Source organism: Meles meles, chromosome 10, assembly GCF_922984935.1.
Source record: "Meles meles chromosome 10, mMelMel3.1 paternal haplotype, whole genome shotgun sequence".
Lineage (NCBI taxonomy): Eukaryota > Metazoa > Chordata > Mammalia > Carnivora > Mustelidae > Meles > Meles meles.
Genome location: NC_060075.1, coordinates 55,341,558 through 55,355,061, shown reverse-complemented (window position 1 = coordinate 55,355,061; position 13,504 = coordinate 55,341,558). Strand labels below are relative to the sequence as shown.

Sequence of the window (13,504 nt, the reverse complement as noted above, 5' to 3'; positions counted from 1 at the left end):
ATAATATATAATATATTATTTATATTATATTATTTTATAATGATTATATTATATTTGAGGTTTAGGGGAAATTAGCATTGTAGTTTCATAACATCTAAGAATTGAAAGAAATGTCATTTGATCCAACCAGTTATCCAAAAAAGGAATCCCTTGTATGACATCCCTATCAAGTGTCCCATCTTTTACCCAACCTTTTCCTCCAGTGGCAAACAGTGCATTACTTTCTCAGGCTGCCTATCCTTGAATAGCCTTTGGATGGTAGGCAGTTTTTGGTTTTGGTGTGTGTTTGTCTGTTTGTTGGGGGCTTTCTATTCTACCATTCTTGGCTTTCATCTCAGTAGAGGTCCAAAGCCCCTTCTCATAGCAGCCTTTAGGAAACTGCATCATGTAAATGCCAAGTCTTCTCTTAGTCATCCATCCACAGGTCTTTAAGCTATTCCTCTCATGATACAGTTTCAAAGACTTTTATCACTTGGGTGAACACCCTCTGATTCTGAAAATGACTTTAATACTAGTTTTGGTCCATATCCAGTGACTATCACAATTAGACATGAATTGGAATGCCAAGCACGTGACTCACTGAAATCTGGTTTGTGTGACCCTTGGACCTTTCCACCTTCCTTGGACTAGATAAGGACCCTTGGAATGTCTGCTTGGGCAGTACAGACTGAACTGTTTAGCATATATTTGCCTCAGAGACAGTGAAAAGTTGTTTGGCCCTCCCTGTGGTGCAAATTATCACAACCTTCAAATTAATGGGGCTATGATTAATTGTATTTTACTCATCTTAATTTTTATATCATGTGCTTTAACCTTTATATGTGTCCTTCAATTTTTCCTTTTTAGATTATTTTAATAACCCCAGACTATACAGTCAGTAACTGTAATCAAACAATCTGTCTCTTTCTCAGTATCTTTTAATCTATTTACCAAACACCAAAACTTAGAATAGGGACCAATAAAACATATTGATCCTTCTTCAGTTGCATGTGTAGATTTGGACAAATAATCAACTTTTACTTTTTATACTTAAAGTTACTATTAGTTTTTAGATTTTTTACAGAGGACTATTTTCTAAGATTCTATAATGATATTAGTCCTTTCTCCATTGTGAAAAATGATCACAAAGATTTTTTGCTCATTTTCTCCCTCAGGGTTTCAGCATTTTTACCCATTTTTCTTACATACTACAGTGTATGTTACAAATGGTGGTTACTCTGAGCTTACTCTAAAATCAATGAGAATTTAGAACAACTCAGGGTCAAAATTGAGAGCAGAATCCAGGTGCCCTGCACACCATCCAGAAATCTGGTTCTCTCCTATAACCCAAGTTAGTCTTTAAATAACACTAGGTGACCACCTAAGTCTTCCTCTATCCCACAGTCTACTCTGCCACTATGGAAATAGAATGCGAAAGCAGGAAGTTTCTCTTTCAAGTCAACATGTGTTCTCATGTCCAACAAGTTATTCTAAGCCAAAAGTCTCCTCCATTTCTCATGTAATTATTCCTTCTTTTCAAAAATTATAGAAATATTGAAAAGCATTGGGGCACCTGGGTGGCTCAGTTGGTTAAGTGGCCAACTCTTGATTTCAGCTCAGCTCATGATCTTAGGGTCCCAGGATTGAGGCCCAAGTCAGGCTCCACACTCAGCAGGGAGTCTGCTTGAATCTGCTGTCTCTCCCTCTCCCTTTGCCCTTCCCTCTGCTCTTGCATGCTCTCTCTCTCTGTTTCAGAAAGAAAGAAAAGAGGAAGGAAGGAAGGAAAGAAAAAGAGAAAGAAAGAAAGGAAGGGAGAAAGAAAGAAAGGCATTAATTATATTTAAATCAAATATCTTTTTTTTAAGATTTTATTTATTTATTTGACAGACAGAGATCACAAGTAGGCAGAGAGACAGGCAGATAGAGATGGGGAAGCAGGCTCCCTGCCAAGCAGAGAGCCTGACGCGGGGCTCGATCCCAGGACCCTCGGATCATGATCTGAGCCAAAGGCAGAGGCTTTAACCCATTGAGCCACCCAGGTGCCCCTAAATTACATATCTTTTTAAGTTCACAGACATCAAAATGAGAAATGGCTGTAACTTATGTAGCATTTAATAGCCTTACTCATATTACTTTACTGCAGTGTTCCTGAGGTTTTTTGGTTGCTATTTGTATTTTTGTGCAATTATTTATTTGATTCTGTCTACTGTCTTCTTGAATTATCTCATACTTCCTTTGCATAATTACATGTGAATATAATGCTAATGTTTGATCTCTCTGCCTACAGAACCAGTTTAAATAGAAATTCAGTGAAGATTCCAAGGGGACTTAATTTAGATCTGTGGACTAAATTTTTTCAAAATAAATTTTTCTTGAGCCTATTTCCCAAAATGTTATTTTCATATTTTGTTTTTGGGAAAGAAAAAAAGAAGCTAAGAAACTTATTGACTTAATGCTATACTTAATATGCCCCCAGTATAAATGACTGGAATTCACAACCAGAGTTTAACCATTACTAATTTTATTTCTTTATTTTACTGTCCTATTTTATAAGATAGCAACTGAAGCCGTGGAAAATATTCGGACAATAGTATCATTAACAAGAGAAAAAGCCTTTGAGCAAGCATATGAGGAGACACTTCAGATCCAACACAGGTGATTGTAGATTCATACTGACTTTATTAACTAACTTTAGCTATCCCTGTAAAGGCAGTCTTCCTGGATGACAACAGTGGTTTGCCTGCCGATTTATTTGCTCTGGAATCTTTCCTAATAATGGTATATCATAATTTCTCCTATGACTTCATCAAGAAGAGACTAGAAAAAGCAATTGAGAACAAGCACAGGTAGAATATTTTAGTCCTCCCATGTTGCTGCTAACTATAGTTAGTAGTATGAACTACTACTAACTATGCACATTTTTATTATTTTCCTGAAACCAAATTGAGGATATAACATATTCAAGAAAGAAAATAAGATTGCTTAACCCTTTATATGGAATAGCTAAAATGGTTCACATTTTAAGATGAATGTATATATGACAAATGTGATCACTCCTTTTAATTTTAAACCAGTCCTCCTTATCACATTTACTTAGTGGTACTATTTACATTACTTTATCAGAGAGATAGCTTTGTACTCTTTTACATTCATGCCTGTGGTTGGTACCACCCTTTAATTTCCACTACTTATTGTGCTAGTGAAATGTAACAATAGACAATATTTCTAAATACTTCAAAACCAAATCTCTTCAACTCTTTCAGTAGCTGTTCATTCACAGACCTTGTCCATTTGTAGATAGAGGCAATTTTGTTGCAATGAACTATAGAGTATAGAACTATAGAGAGAATCATTATATTATCTATTTTTTCTATAATAATTCTCATTTTAAAACACTCACTTTCTCTTTTATTCTTAGAAGAATGTATATCCCTTAAATGATAATATATCTAGTCTTCTGTATTCATTACGCTACATTTATTTAAATGAACTTGTTATACCATGTGCCTCATTACTTAGTAAATTTTGTGCATTTCAGAAATACCTTGAAGAAAGCACAGATCTTTGGAATCTGTTATGCATTCAGCCATGCTTTTGTATATTTCGCATATGCAGTGGGTTTTCGATTTGGAGGCTATTTAATTCAAGCTGGACGAGTGACCCCAGAGGGCATGTTCATGTAAGTTGTGCAAGTATTTAAATCCTGTAAATGGGTTATGTACTTAAATTAACCAGAAAGATGCCTACTTTATACTTCATTGATCATTTAAATCACATAATGTGGGAAATACATGCTGAGAAAGTTTTAAAATATTATTTGTTATTTAATATCTCTAAGTGCCGTCTACCTGGTAAACTGATACTGATACAGTATCAGTAGTCCGAGTTAAACTCGCAAATGAATTTCTCCCTACTTCAGTTTACTAGAATGTGGGAATGTAGGGGTAGAATATGCCTTATTGTCATCCATTCATTTAAGAATTTGTAAGACTTTATGGAACTCCCAGGGGGAGATGGCATTATCAAATAAGACTATACATTTGCTGAGTTCTTTGCTAAGCAAATTGCTCCAGAAAAAAACACATACAAATGAGTACTTCCCTTTAGAAAAGTCACATTTGGAATTGGTCATGGCATCCCAAAGAGGCTGATTCTTCTCAAGGCATTTGTTTGAGCATAGTAGAAAGTTGCTTTACTTTCTAGGAACACCTAACTTCAACTTCTGAAATTAGAAAAATTAATTTTGAGTGTGAAATCTGAACTTCTAAGATGACCGAACATTGCTAATCTGTATCATAAATGTCACTGCTAAATATTTAGAGCTAGAGAAATCTGTACAGTATTTGACTCCAGAAGTAATGCTATGTTTTTTTTACAAGCCCACCAAAACATACACATCAAAGTAAGGAGCAGCCTCTTCAGAATACTGACTTGGGAGATTACACCTATTCCAAACATGCTGTCATTTGGCAAAATAAATTGGGAATTTGCCTTTGGGGTTTGCCTCCCAAGACTCAGGCACATTCTTTTGAATTCCTCAGGGATGGCACACAGTTGTACTTTGAAGATATATTCAATTTGAGGAAATGACAAAAAGTCATTTGAAGCCTGGACACCTGGATGGCTCAGTCAGTTGAATATCTGTCTTTGGCTCAGGTCATGATCCTGGATCCTGGGAAAGAGCCCCACGTTGGGCTTTCTGTTCAGCAGGGAGTCTACATCTACTTCTCCTTCTGCCCCTCTTCCCCACTTGTGCTAACTCACTCTCTCTGAGAGAAATACATAAAATATTTAAAAAAAAAAAAAAAGTCATTTGAAGCCAATTAATTTCAGAATAACTTGCAATAATTTTTGGCTTCTATTCATGTGATTATTTATTTATTTATTTATTTATCAAATATTAACTTCCTGGGGGAAGTTTTTTTTGCTAGGCACTCAGAAGAAAATAGCCCACAGTTTACCAACTCAGTATTCCTGAGTCTTATCTGACTTAGCAGTTTCCTAGAAGCATATTTCCTTTTAAAATGGAATATCTGTATTTGAAATTTCAACAGAAATTGTAGGCTCCTTGTTCTATGTTTTCCTACACCTTAACACATTGTGCAGTATTGCCTGTATGAATACATAAACCACAGTAAGACATGTAGTACTGAGCTTCATTCTGATTACACGAACTAATCTACTTAGATTAACAAGAAGCCAAATGTAGAATCACTTCTAGTAATTTATTCAGCTCACCAGCCTGCACTAAAATTAGCAAGTTTTTCCCTTGGTTCTAATGTGATACAGGCAATCACAAGCTTAAAAGTTGATTGTAATCCAAAAGTTTGTTTGCAAGCCAAATGTTTGACTCAGAACATATTTTCCTCATCTTGCTCTGAACTTTCTGCAGCCATCTTTAAATCTCTAGGGTCTCATTTCTTCAGGGTTACTAGTCTTTAGTATTAGTTGAAGGCTAGCCAATTAAATATATTTATACTAATGTAGGATGTCTAATGATTTTATAAGTTCTCACCGTATTTAAAAACCTTTATGGGGCGCCTGAGTGGCTCAGTCAGTTAAACATCTGACTTGGTTTCAGCTCAGGTCCTGATCTCATGGCTCATGAGATGGAACCCCGCATCATGAGGGACTCTGCACTAAGCAAGAGTCTGCTTGGAGAGCCTCTCTCTCTGCCTCCTACTCCATTCGGCCATGCTCTCAGTCTCTCTCACTCTCAAATAAATAATCTTTAAAAAACAAATCAAATTAAATACATAAAAAAATCCTGTTATAAACCAAATTAATTTCTAATGGGTCTACCTGAAGGTAGTTTAACAAAGCAGTTAAGAGAGAACCACCTTGGCACGCCTGAGTGGCTTATTTCATTAAGCATCCATATCTTGATTTCAGCTCAGATCATGATCTCAGGATCTTGAGATCAAGCCCTGCATTGGGTTCCAGGCTGAGCTGGAGTCTGCTTAAGATTCCCTCTTCCTCTGCCCCCTCCCCACTCTCTCCCTCTCCAAAAAAAAAAAAAAAAAAAAAAAAAAAAAAGGCCGGGGTGGTGCAAAGGGGAGAGAATGAATCACCTCATCTTTCCATAATCAAACTCACCAGGCTACCACATGGTCTATCATGCTTGCCATCTTTGTGGAAGATGAGTTTTTGATGAGTTCCAGCAATTTCCAGCAATCATCTCTTTACACTAGTTTTTCTGTCACTACTGTTTCTTTGCTGTATAATCATCTGTCTTAAGAAGAAATCTCTGCCATGACTCTAAGTCCCCTTCTACCTATTTCCAGTGACTCTCTGCTTTCCTTTGCAGCAAAACAAATTCTAGAGTTGCCTATTTTTATTCTCTACACCTTCTCATCTCCACAGTCTCTGCTAAATTCATTCCAGTCAAGCTTTGGTTCCCACCATGCCACTTGTTATCAGAGTCACCACTGTCCTCCATCTCACCCACCCAGTCATCCACTGTTCATTCTCCTGTCTCCCTAATTTGACCTCTAAGCAGCATTTGATACTCTTCTTCCTGAAACATTTTCTTTTCTAGGCTTTTATTGGCTCTTCCTCCTCTGTTTCCTTGACTGGCTCCTATTTTTCCTCAAAATCATGCTAATTACAATAATGCTTACAGTTGACATCATTCTGTTTCATACAATAATCACTATAAAAGCAAACCTGAATTGAGTCCTTACTCATTATTAGGGATTTGTCATGTATTACCTGCTTAATCCTCTCAACTGCTTTGTGCTGTTAAGATTCCCAGTTTACAGATGAGGAAAATTAAGACTCAAAATTAAGGGCGCCTGGCTGGCTCAGTCAGAAGAGCATGCAATTCTTGGGGCACCTGGGTAGTTCAGTGAGTTAAAGACCCTGCCTTTGGCTCAGGTCATGGTATCAGGGTCCTGGGATCAAACCCCGTGTCGGGCTCTATGCTCAGGGGGGGCCTGCTTCCCCCGCCCCGCCACCTACCTCTCTGCCTACTTGTGATCTCTCTGTCAAATAAATAAATAAAATTTTTTTTTAAAAATTAATTTCACCTTTAAATAAAAAAAGGAAGAGCATGCAACTCTTGATCTTAGGATCATGAGTTCAAGCACCATGCTGGGTGTAGAGATTACTTAAATAAAAACTTAAAAACAAAAATAAAAAAAATTTGAGACTCAAGTTACCTAACTTGCCCACAGTCACAATTCAAGATACTAGACACTTTGTTAGCAGACTTTTTTATTATTATTATTGTTATTATGACTATTATTATTTATTCTATAGAAAACATTCATAGACCTTCTGTAAATTCTTTTTTTTTTCAATTCTTTCTTAGTTTTCCAACATCAGAGCTGGGCTGATTCATTTATGTTAAGAATCGTCGTAACATAAATGAAACAAGTAACTTGCCTAATGTTATTTTATGACCCTAAAATATAGGGGAATCAAAAGGCCCCAATACAAAAACTCCTCCTACTAACCTGCCATACTTCCTGAATCTCTTTTCATTAAATTCATTAGAAAGAGTCATTTCTGAAGACATAAGCATTTTAGCTGTCAAAACATATGTAGGACTATTAATAAATATAAGAGCAATGGTTAAATGGTTAATGAACAATATCACATTGGTATTTCCCAGTACTCTGAGGAAAGGAAGAAATAGGGAGCTGTCTGAGCTAGAGGCTCACTGTAGTCTCCAACTACCATGGATATGTTATATTTGTCCTTTAGACACACTCAATAATACCTGGCCTAGTAGACTCAGTGCCTTCCAGAATTTAGGGTGACAGACAGCTTTCTATCTAATCAACTAACCGAATGGAAGACATTTACAAAGAAAACTTCCTTGTATTAGAACCCTCTCTAGGTAAAAAGAACTTTGTGCTGTTCTCTAATCAGTGGTTTCCCAATTCAACAATCAAAGAGCTGGTTAAAAGTGCAAATACCCAGGTCTCACCTCACAAACTTAACCCGGAGATTTGTAGATTTGATATAGGGCCAGGAATCTACATTTTAACAAACATCCAGATTATTCTGAGACATAGAATCTGAGGATCACACTTCAAGAAATATGAGCATAGGAATTAAATGCCAGGCTGCTCTCCATACCCACTTGAAACCTTAGGGTTTTCTTTTGGCCACTACCAGAAACTTTCCCAGAATTATATAAAAATTGGCAAAGTCATATTTTAATTTATTGTTTAAAAAATAAAGGTGTTTTATTCAGCCAAAAAATGTGAATGTATTTTCGTGATTCATAGCTACAGGAATGGGTAAGCTGTCTCTGTCAGAAATGACAGTGTGCTTTGGAAAAGGAAAATGCACAATTTTAACAGCAGAATCCTTTGATGTGCTCATAATATTAGTTTATCAGCAAGGCTACTATCAGTCTTAGCTTTTTTCCTCTTAAAAAAAAAAAAGGCAACATATATTGGTAGAAGCTGTCTTCATCCATCTCTGTTATTATAGGAGTTTCTCTGAGATAAAGCATTTCAGAAAGGTGATAACATTTTCATTCTGCTGGCTTGCTGCACTGGGTAGGCATTTAGAAAATCTTTTTTTTTTTTTTTTAAGATTTTATTTATTTATTTATTTGACAGAGAGAGATCACAAGTAGGCAGGGAGGCAGGCAGAGAGAGGGGGGAAGCAGGCTCCCTGCTGAGCAGAGAGCCTGTTACGGGGCTCGATCCCAGGACTCTGGGATCATGACCTGAGCCAAAGGCAGAGGCTTTAACCCACTGAGCCACCCAGGCGCCCTGAAAATCTCTTCTTTTAGGTTTTCACACACCTGTGTGTAGTAAAATTCTCCCCCTCTGCCTCTGTTAGCCCTGGCAACACTTTCAATGTATACTATAAATGTACAGATTTTGAAAAATACAAAATAAGTTTATTTTCTCCTGTCTGATTTTCCATCAGCACCTTTAGGTTACTTTCTAGCTGACTTGGCTTTTGCAATCCAGGTCAGAAACCACTAGCGTCCAAGCAGAGGTTTTTGCAACTTTCCATACCTCCACTTCAGAACTTCCCTCTATCTGTTTCTTCCTTCTTTGCTATATACATTAGCAGGAAGCAGATAGGTAAGAAATAATCAGGCACAGCAGCCCTCAGTACAGTAATAATGAAAACTTGCTGAGAAATAGCACCATGCATTTCATGTGTCGTGGCCTAGTCCTCCAAAAATCCAAATAAATTTCTTGACAAGAAATCCTTTGGACTTTGAATATTAAATGTGGTTATTGGCCATATAATATTCAACATAAGTGGGTTTTCAATGAATATTAATAGTTGGTTGATGCCTTGAAGTACTAAGGGATAGAAGGGGACAAGCTAGGCCTCCACCACCATCTTTTGCTCTGGTAGGCCAAGCAGCCATGAAAGAACTGTGCATGTCATCATTATAATCAGGTGAGAAGCCTTAACTAGCCCAAACAAGGAAAACAGGAAAGTCTTCTTTCAGTGTTCACTGCCATGGCAGCCACCCAATTTGTGCCCAGCTCCACCTCAAGGATTATCCAGAAGAGAAGAGACAAGATAAGGAAAATAGATAGAATGGTCAACCACTGACGGGATCTAAAGGAGAAAAATCAAGGTGGATTTGATTATCTAGGGCTCTATGAAGATTCTAAAATGGGAAACAAAGTGGTAACAAGCCCCAACATGCAGGGGGAGATTGTCCAGGCCAGCTTTCCACTGGAAAGAACACCATGTAAGGAAAGTACAGTGAATAAGCAGGTTCAGGTCCCAGTCCTACAGGTTTATAACTGTGTGATCCTGAACAAACGCTTAATTTCCCTAAGCTGTGTTAAGAAGGGATAAGAGTTCCTGCCTTACTTATCTCCTAGATGATCAAGTGGTTTCATATATATGAAAACATTCTCTAAAGCCCAAAGTACCAAATAAATAAAGGTTGTGTATTTTCTCTCTTCCATGTGTTGAGGAAAGGATTTAGGGTGGGAAGAAAAGAATCTTTGGAGTGTTCTATGGATGTTAGGGAAAAAGAGTATGAGTATGGGTACAGTTATAATGGCCACCTCTATGAAGAAAAATACTCTGCTTTCTAGTCAAAAAGAAGAAGCTTATTGAGTGTGGGCTTCAGAAGTTGGGATCTGACCTGGTGTGCTGATGTATCTCCATAGAAGTGTGAGAGCTTATTTGCCAACAGAAAGTGTCTCATTAACTTTCAGTTCCATAAGAGTAATAATAATAACTTAAACATTTGTTGAGCACTGTACTGAGCACTTTATATTATTAATATATTTAATTCTCACAATAGTCTGTAAGATATAGATAGTCCTATTTATCTCCTGTTTGCCAGTAAGGAAACAGAAGCACAGAACATGCCCAAGGTCACACAGCTAGTAAATAAACAGTGGAGTTTGGATGTAGTCCCAGTGGTCTGGCTTCAGAGCTCTGAACCCCCCAGTATACTTACTCTTAGAGTAAGTCACCAAAGGTATACAAACTGAGTATGAAAGCAAGATTAAGGGGAGACAAATAGACATGAACCAATAACTATACAGGCTATTCCTATTTGGATCAGTTGTGTTAAAATTAATATCATTCATTTCTGTACTTTTTTGTGTTGTTCCTAAACAAAGAGTATTTGTAAAATTCCAGTTTGATTTCAGCAGCAGTGATGGACAAGAGGATTTTCCCCCATTGCTTGGACATGCTTGAAAGAATTATTGTAGTGAGGATCCAATGACAATGGCCCCATGAACCTACAGAGAACCCATAAAACTAAGGAGATCAAAGCCCAGCACCTGAAAATCCTTTCCAGACCTCTTCCTGCTCAATATTCTCCCTCAACCCTGGCCAACCCACAAAGTTGCAGTACTATTTGTTGTGCAATAAATAGGTTTTGAGTAAAGTTTAACTGCAGTTCAGTTCATTCTAGGTAATTGGGCCAGAAGCAGCTAGGGCACATTCTGTAGCAGACCAGTATCAGCCTATGTTTATACAGAACCCACCTGGGAAAAAAAAAATATATATATAAGAGATTAATGTCCCTGACTCAATCCCCAGATAGTTCCCTTACCACAAAATTAGGTTCCTCGGTATAATCCTCATTAATATCAACCCCCCTTTGTATTTACCCTCCCCTCAACACATACACAATAAAGACAGCACTGAGCTTTTAGCTAATTCTCTCCTCTACTGAAACTTTCCTTCCTCTAATGTGCATCCTTAAAGTCATTTATCTCTCACAGATACAAGTTCTGCATGGAAGGCCCTTCTCCCCTTCTCAGTAAACTTCCATTTTAAGAGAAGGACATTTTAACAGGGACACCCAGGTGGCTCAGTTGGGTGAGCATCCAACTCCTGATTTCGGCTTAGGACATGATCTCAGGGTCCTGAGATCGAGGTCTACATTGGGCTCCAGGTTGTGCACAGAGTAGGCTTGGATTCTCTCTCTCCCTCTCCCTCTTCTCCTCCCCCTGCTATCTCTCTCTCTCTATCTCTCTCTGAAATAAATAAATAAATAAAATCTCTTATTTTAAAAAGAGAGGGACCTAACAAAGACATTGTCCTCTGTATATTTATCCTTAATATTCAAAATGAATTTTGTGGTGGAAATTTAGGACAGGTAGATATATTGGCATGTCTGAAATCAGAGGAGGAAGGTATTTTTTCTGTTGTTCTGAGAAGCCTCTATCCTTGTGAGAGCAGAATTCAGGTCTCCAGACTCATAATCCAATGATCTTCCCATCTCACTTGCTGACTCTTGGATCAGACTGAGGCTTAAGTCTAATTCAATTAGAGTTTTCCTTGCATTCAAGGAAAAAAAAACCTCTGATGTGTTACTAAACTCAATAATCACTTCTAATATTTTAGAATATTATGGATGTTGAGTATTTGGAACAGCATTTTGGGCTTTAAACTATTTCCATAAACATTAGTACTAAAAATGTCTTGATATCACAGAACTAATGGCTACAAAAAGCATCAGCCATCCAAGTAAACTGGTTTTTATATTTTATACTGTGCTTGACCTTTGAAAAGACAACAATTCAGGATCTGAGGTTTAGGTCTCTGAAGAGATTGCATCAACATCCACCCATTGGTAGGTTCCATCTCCAGAGAAACTCACAAGGAGACCAGAACATGTTTACCTTGCTGTGATCCAGCATGGCAAACAAACAACTGGGTTCTGTGATAGCCTTTTACTGGTCAGTAAGGAGAAAGGGGTAAGGGGATAGGCAAAATAGGTGAAGAGGACTATGAGATACAAACTTCTGGTTATAAAGTAAGTAAGCCATGGGGATATAAAGTACAGCACAGGGAATTTAGTCCAGTAATATTATAGTATCTTTATATGGTGACAGATGGAACTAGACTTACTGTGGTGATTATTTTATAATGTATAAAAAATGTTGAATCACTATGCTATATCCCTAAAACTAATATAATATTGCATGTCATCTATACTTCAATAATAAACAAATATTGCCACTGGAACTTGTCCAGGCTTAGCTGAATTATACTTTTAGTTCTGCTATGGAGATACATTATATTTTACTCTATTAAAAAATTCCATGGCTAAAATGAAAATGAGAGAAAAATATTTGACCATGGCCACATAATATGCCACATATTTGTGCATATTCTGTATGCTTTCGGACATCATTTGCATACTTACTATTTTAGAATTACAACATGTTTTGGAAGTGAGATCATAATCTGTATAGCAAACCTAAAAGATCAAAGCTCTTCTTCCAGGCTTGTTAAGGTGTATTTTAGTCAGATTTTGTTTCGAGGACCTTAACAAAATATAATCTCCATGCTTTGCTCTCTCTTTAAATGATGTAGCACTTCAGGCACATAAACAATCATCTGGCGGGGCACCTGGGTGGCTCAGTGGGTTAAGACGCTGCTTACGGCCCAGGTCATGATCTCAGGGTCCTGGGATCGAGTCCCGCATCAGGCTCTCTGCTCGGCAGGGAGCCTGCTTTCCCCTCTCTCTCTGCCTGCCTCTCTGTCTACTTGTGATCTCTCTGTCAAATAAATAAATAAAATCTTTAAAAAAAAAAAAAAAAACAAAAAACAAAAAACAATCATCTGGCATCAGTTGTCTGTTCTAATTACATTATATGCAAAAAAGAGAGAGGGGCAGGGGAAATACCTACTCATATTTCCTGTGTAAATTCAGATCTTACTACTAGAGACTCACCCTTCCCATGGTCATTGAATTCTCTGCCAAATCTCCAAGCAAGTGAGCCTTATATCAAGGTGGCTAAGAAGTTTTATATTCACTAGTTTAGGGCCTTTGATCTTTGTCTCTAAGTGGAAGAGGAACTTTTAAGATTACCTGAGCTCCAAAGGTTATTTTGGTATACAATGCTAGGGATGATCACTGTGTGGTAGAAAATTATAAAAGAGGTATCACTGGGGCACCTGGGTGCCTCAGTTAAGTATCCAACACTTCGTTTTGGTTCCAGTCATGATTTCAGGGTCATGGCATTGAGCCCCAGGTCAGATGCTGCACTCACTGGGGAATCAGCTTGAGATTTCTCTCCCTCTCTTTCTCCCTGTGACCCTTCCCTTGCTT

General features: G+C 37.5%; 1 protein-coding gene across 1 annotated transcript in view; it reads left to right on the top strand.

Moving 5' to 3' along the window:
• Positions 1 to 13,504, top strand: part of ABCB5 (ATP binding cassette subfamily B member 5) — a 119,142-nt gene that overhangs the window by 89,597 nt on the left and 16,041 nt on the right. The window contains exons 21-22 of the mRNA XM_046020966.1: positions 2,534 to 2,634; positions 3,518 to 3,658. Coding sequence (XP_045876922.1) covers positions 2,534 to 2,634; positions 3,518 to 3,658 — 242 coding nt within the window. The remainder of the gene's footprint in view (positions 1 to 2,533; positions 2,635 to 3,517; positions 3,659 to 13,504) is intronic.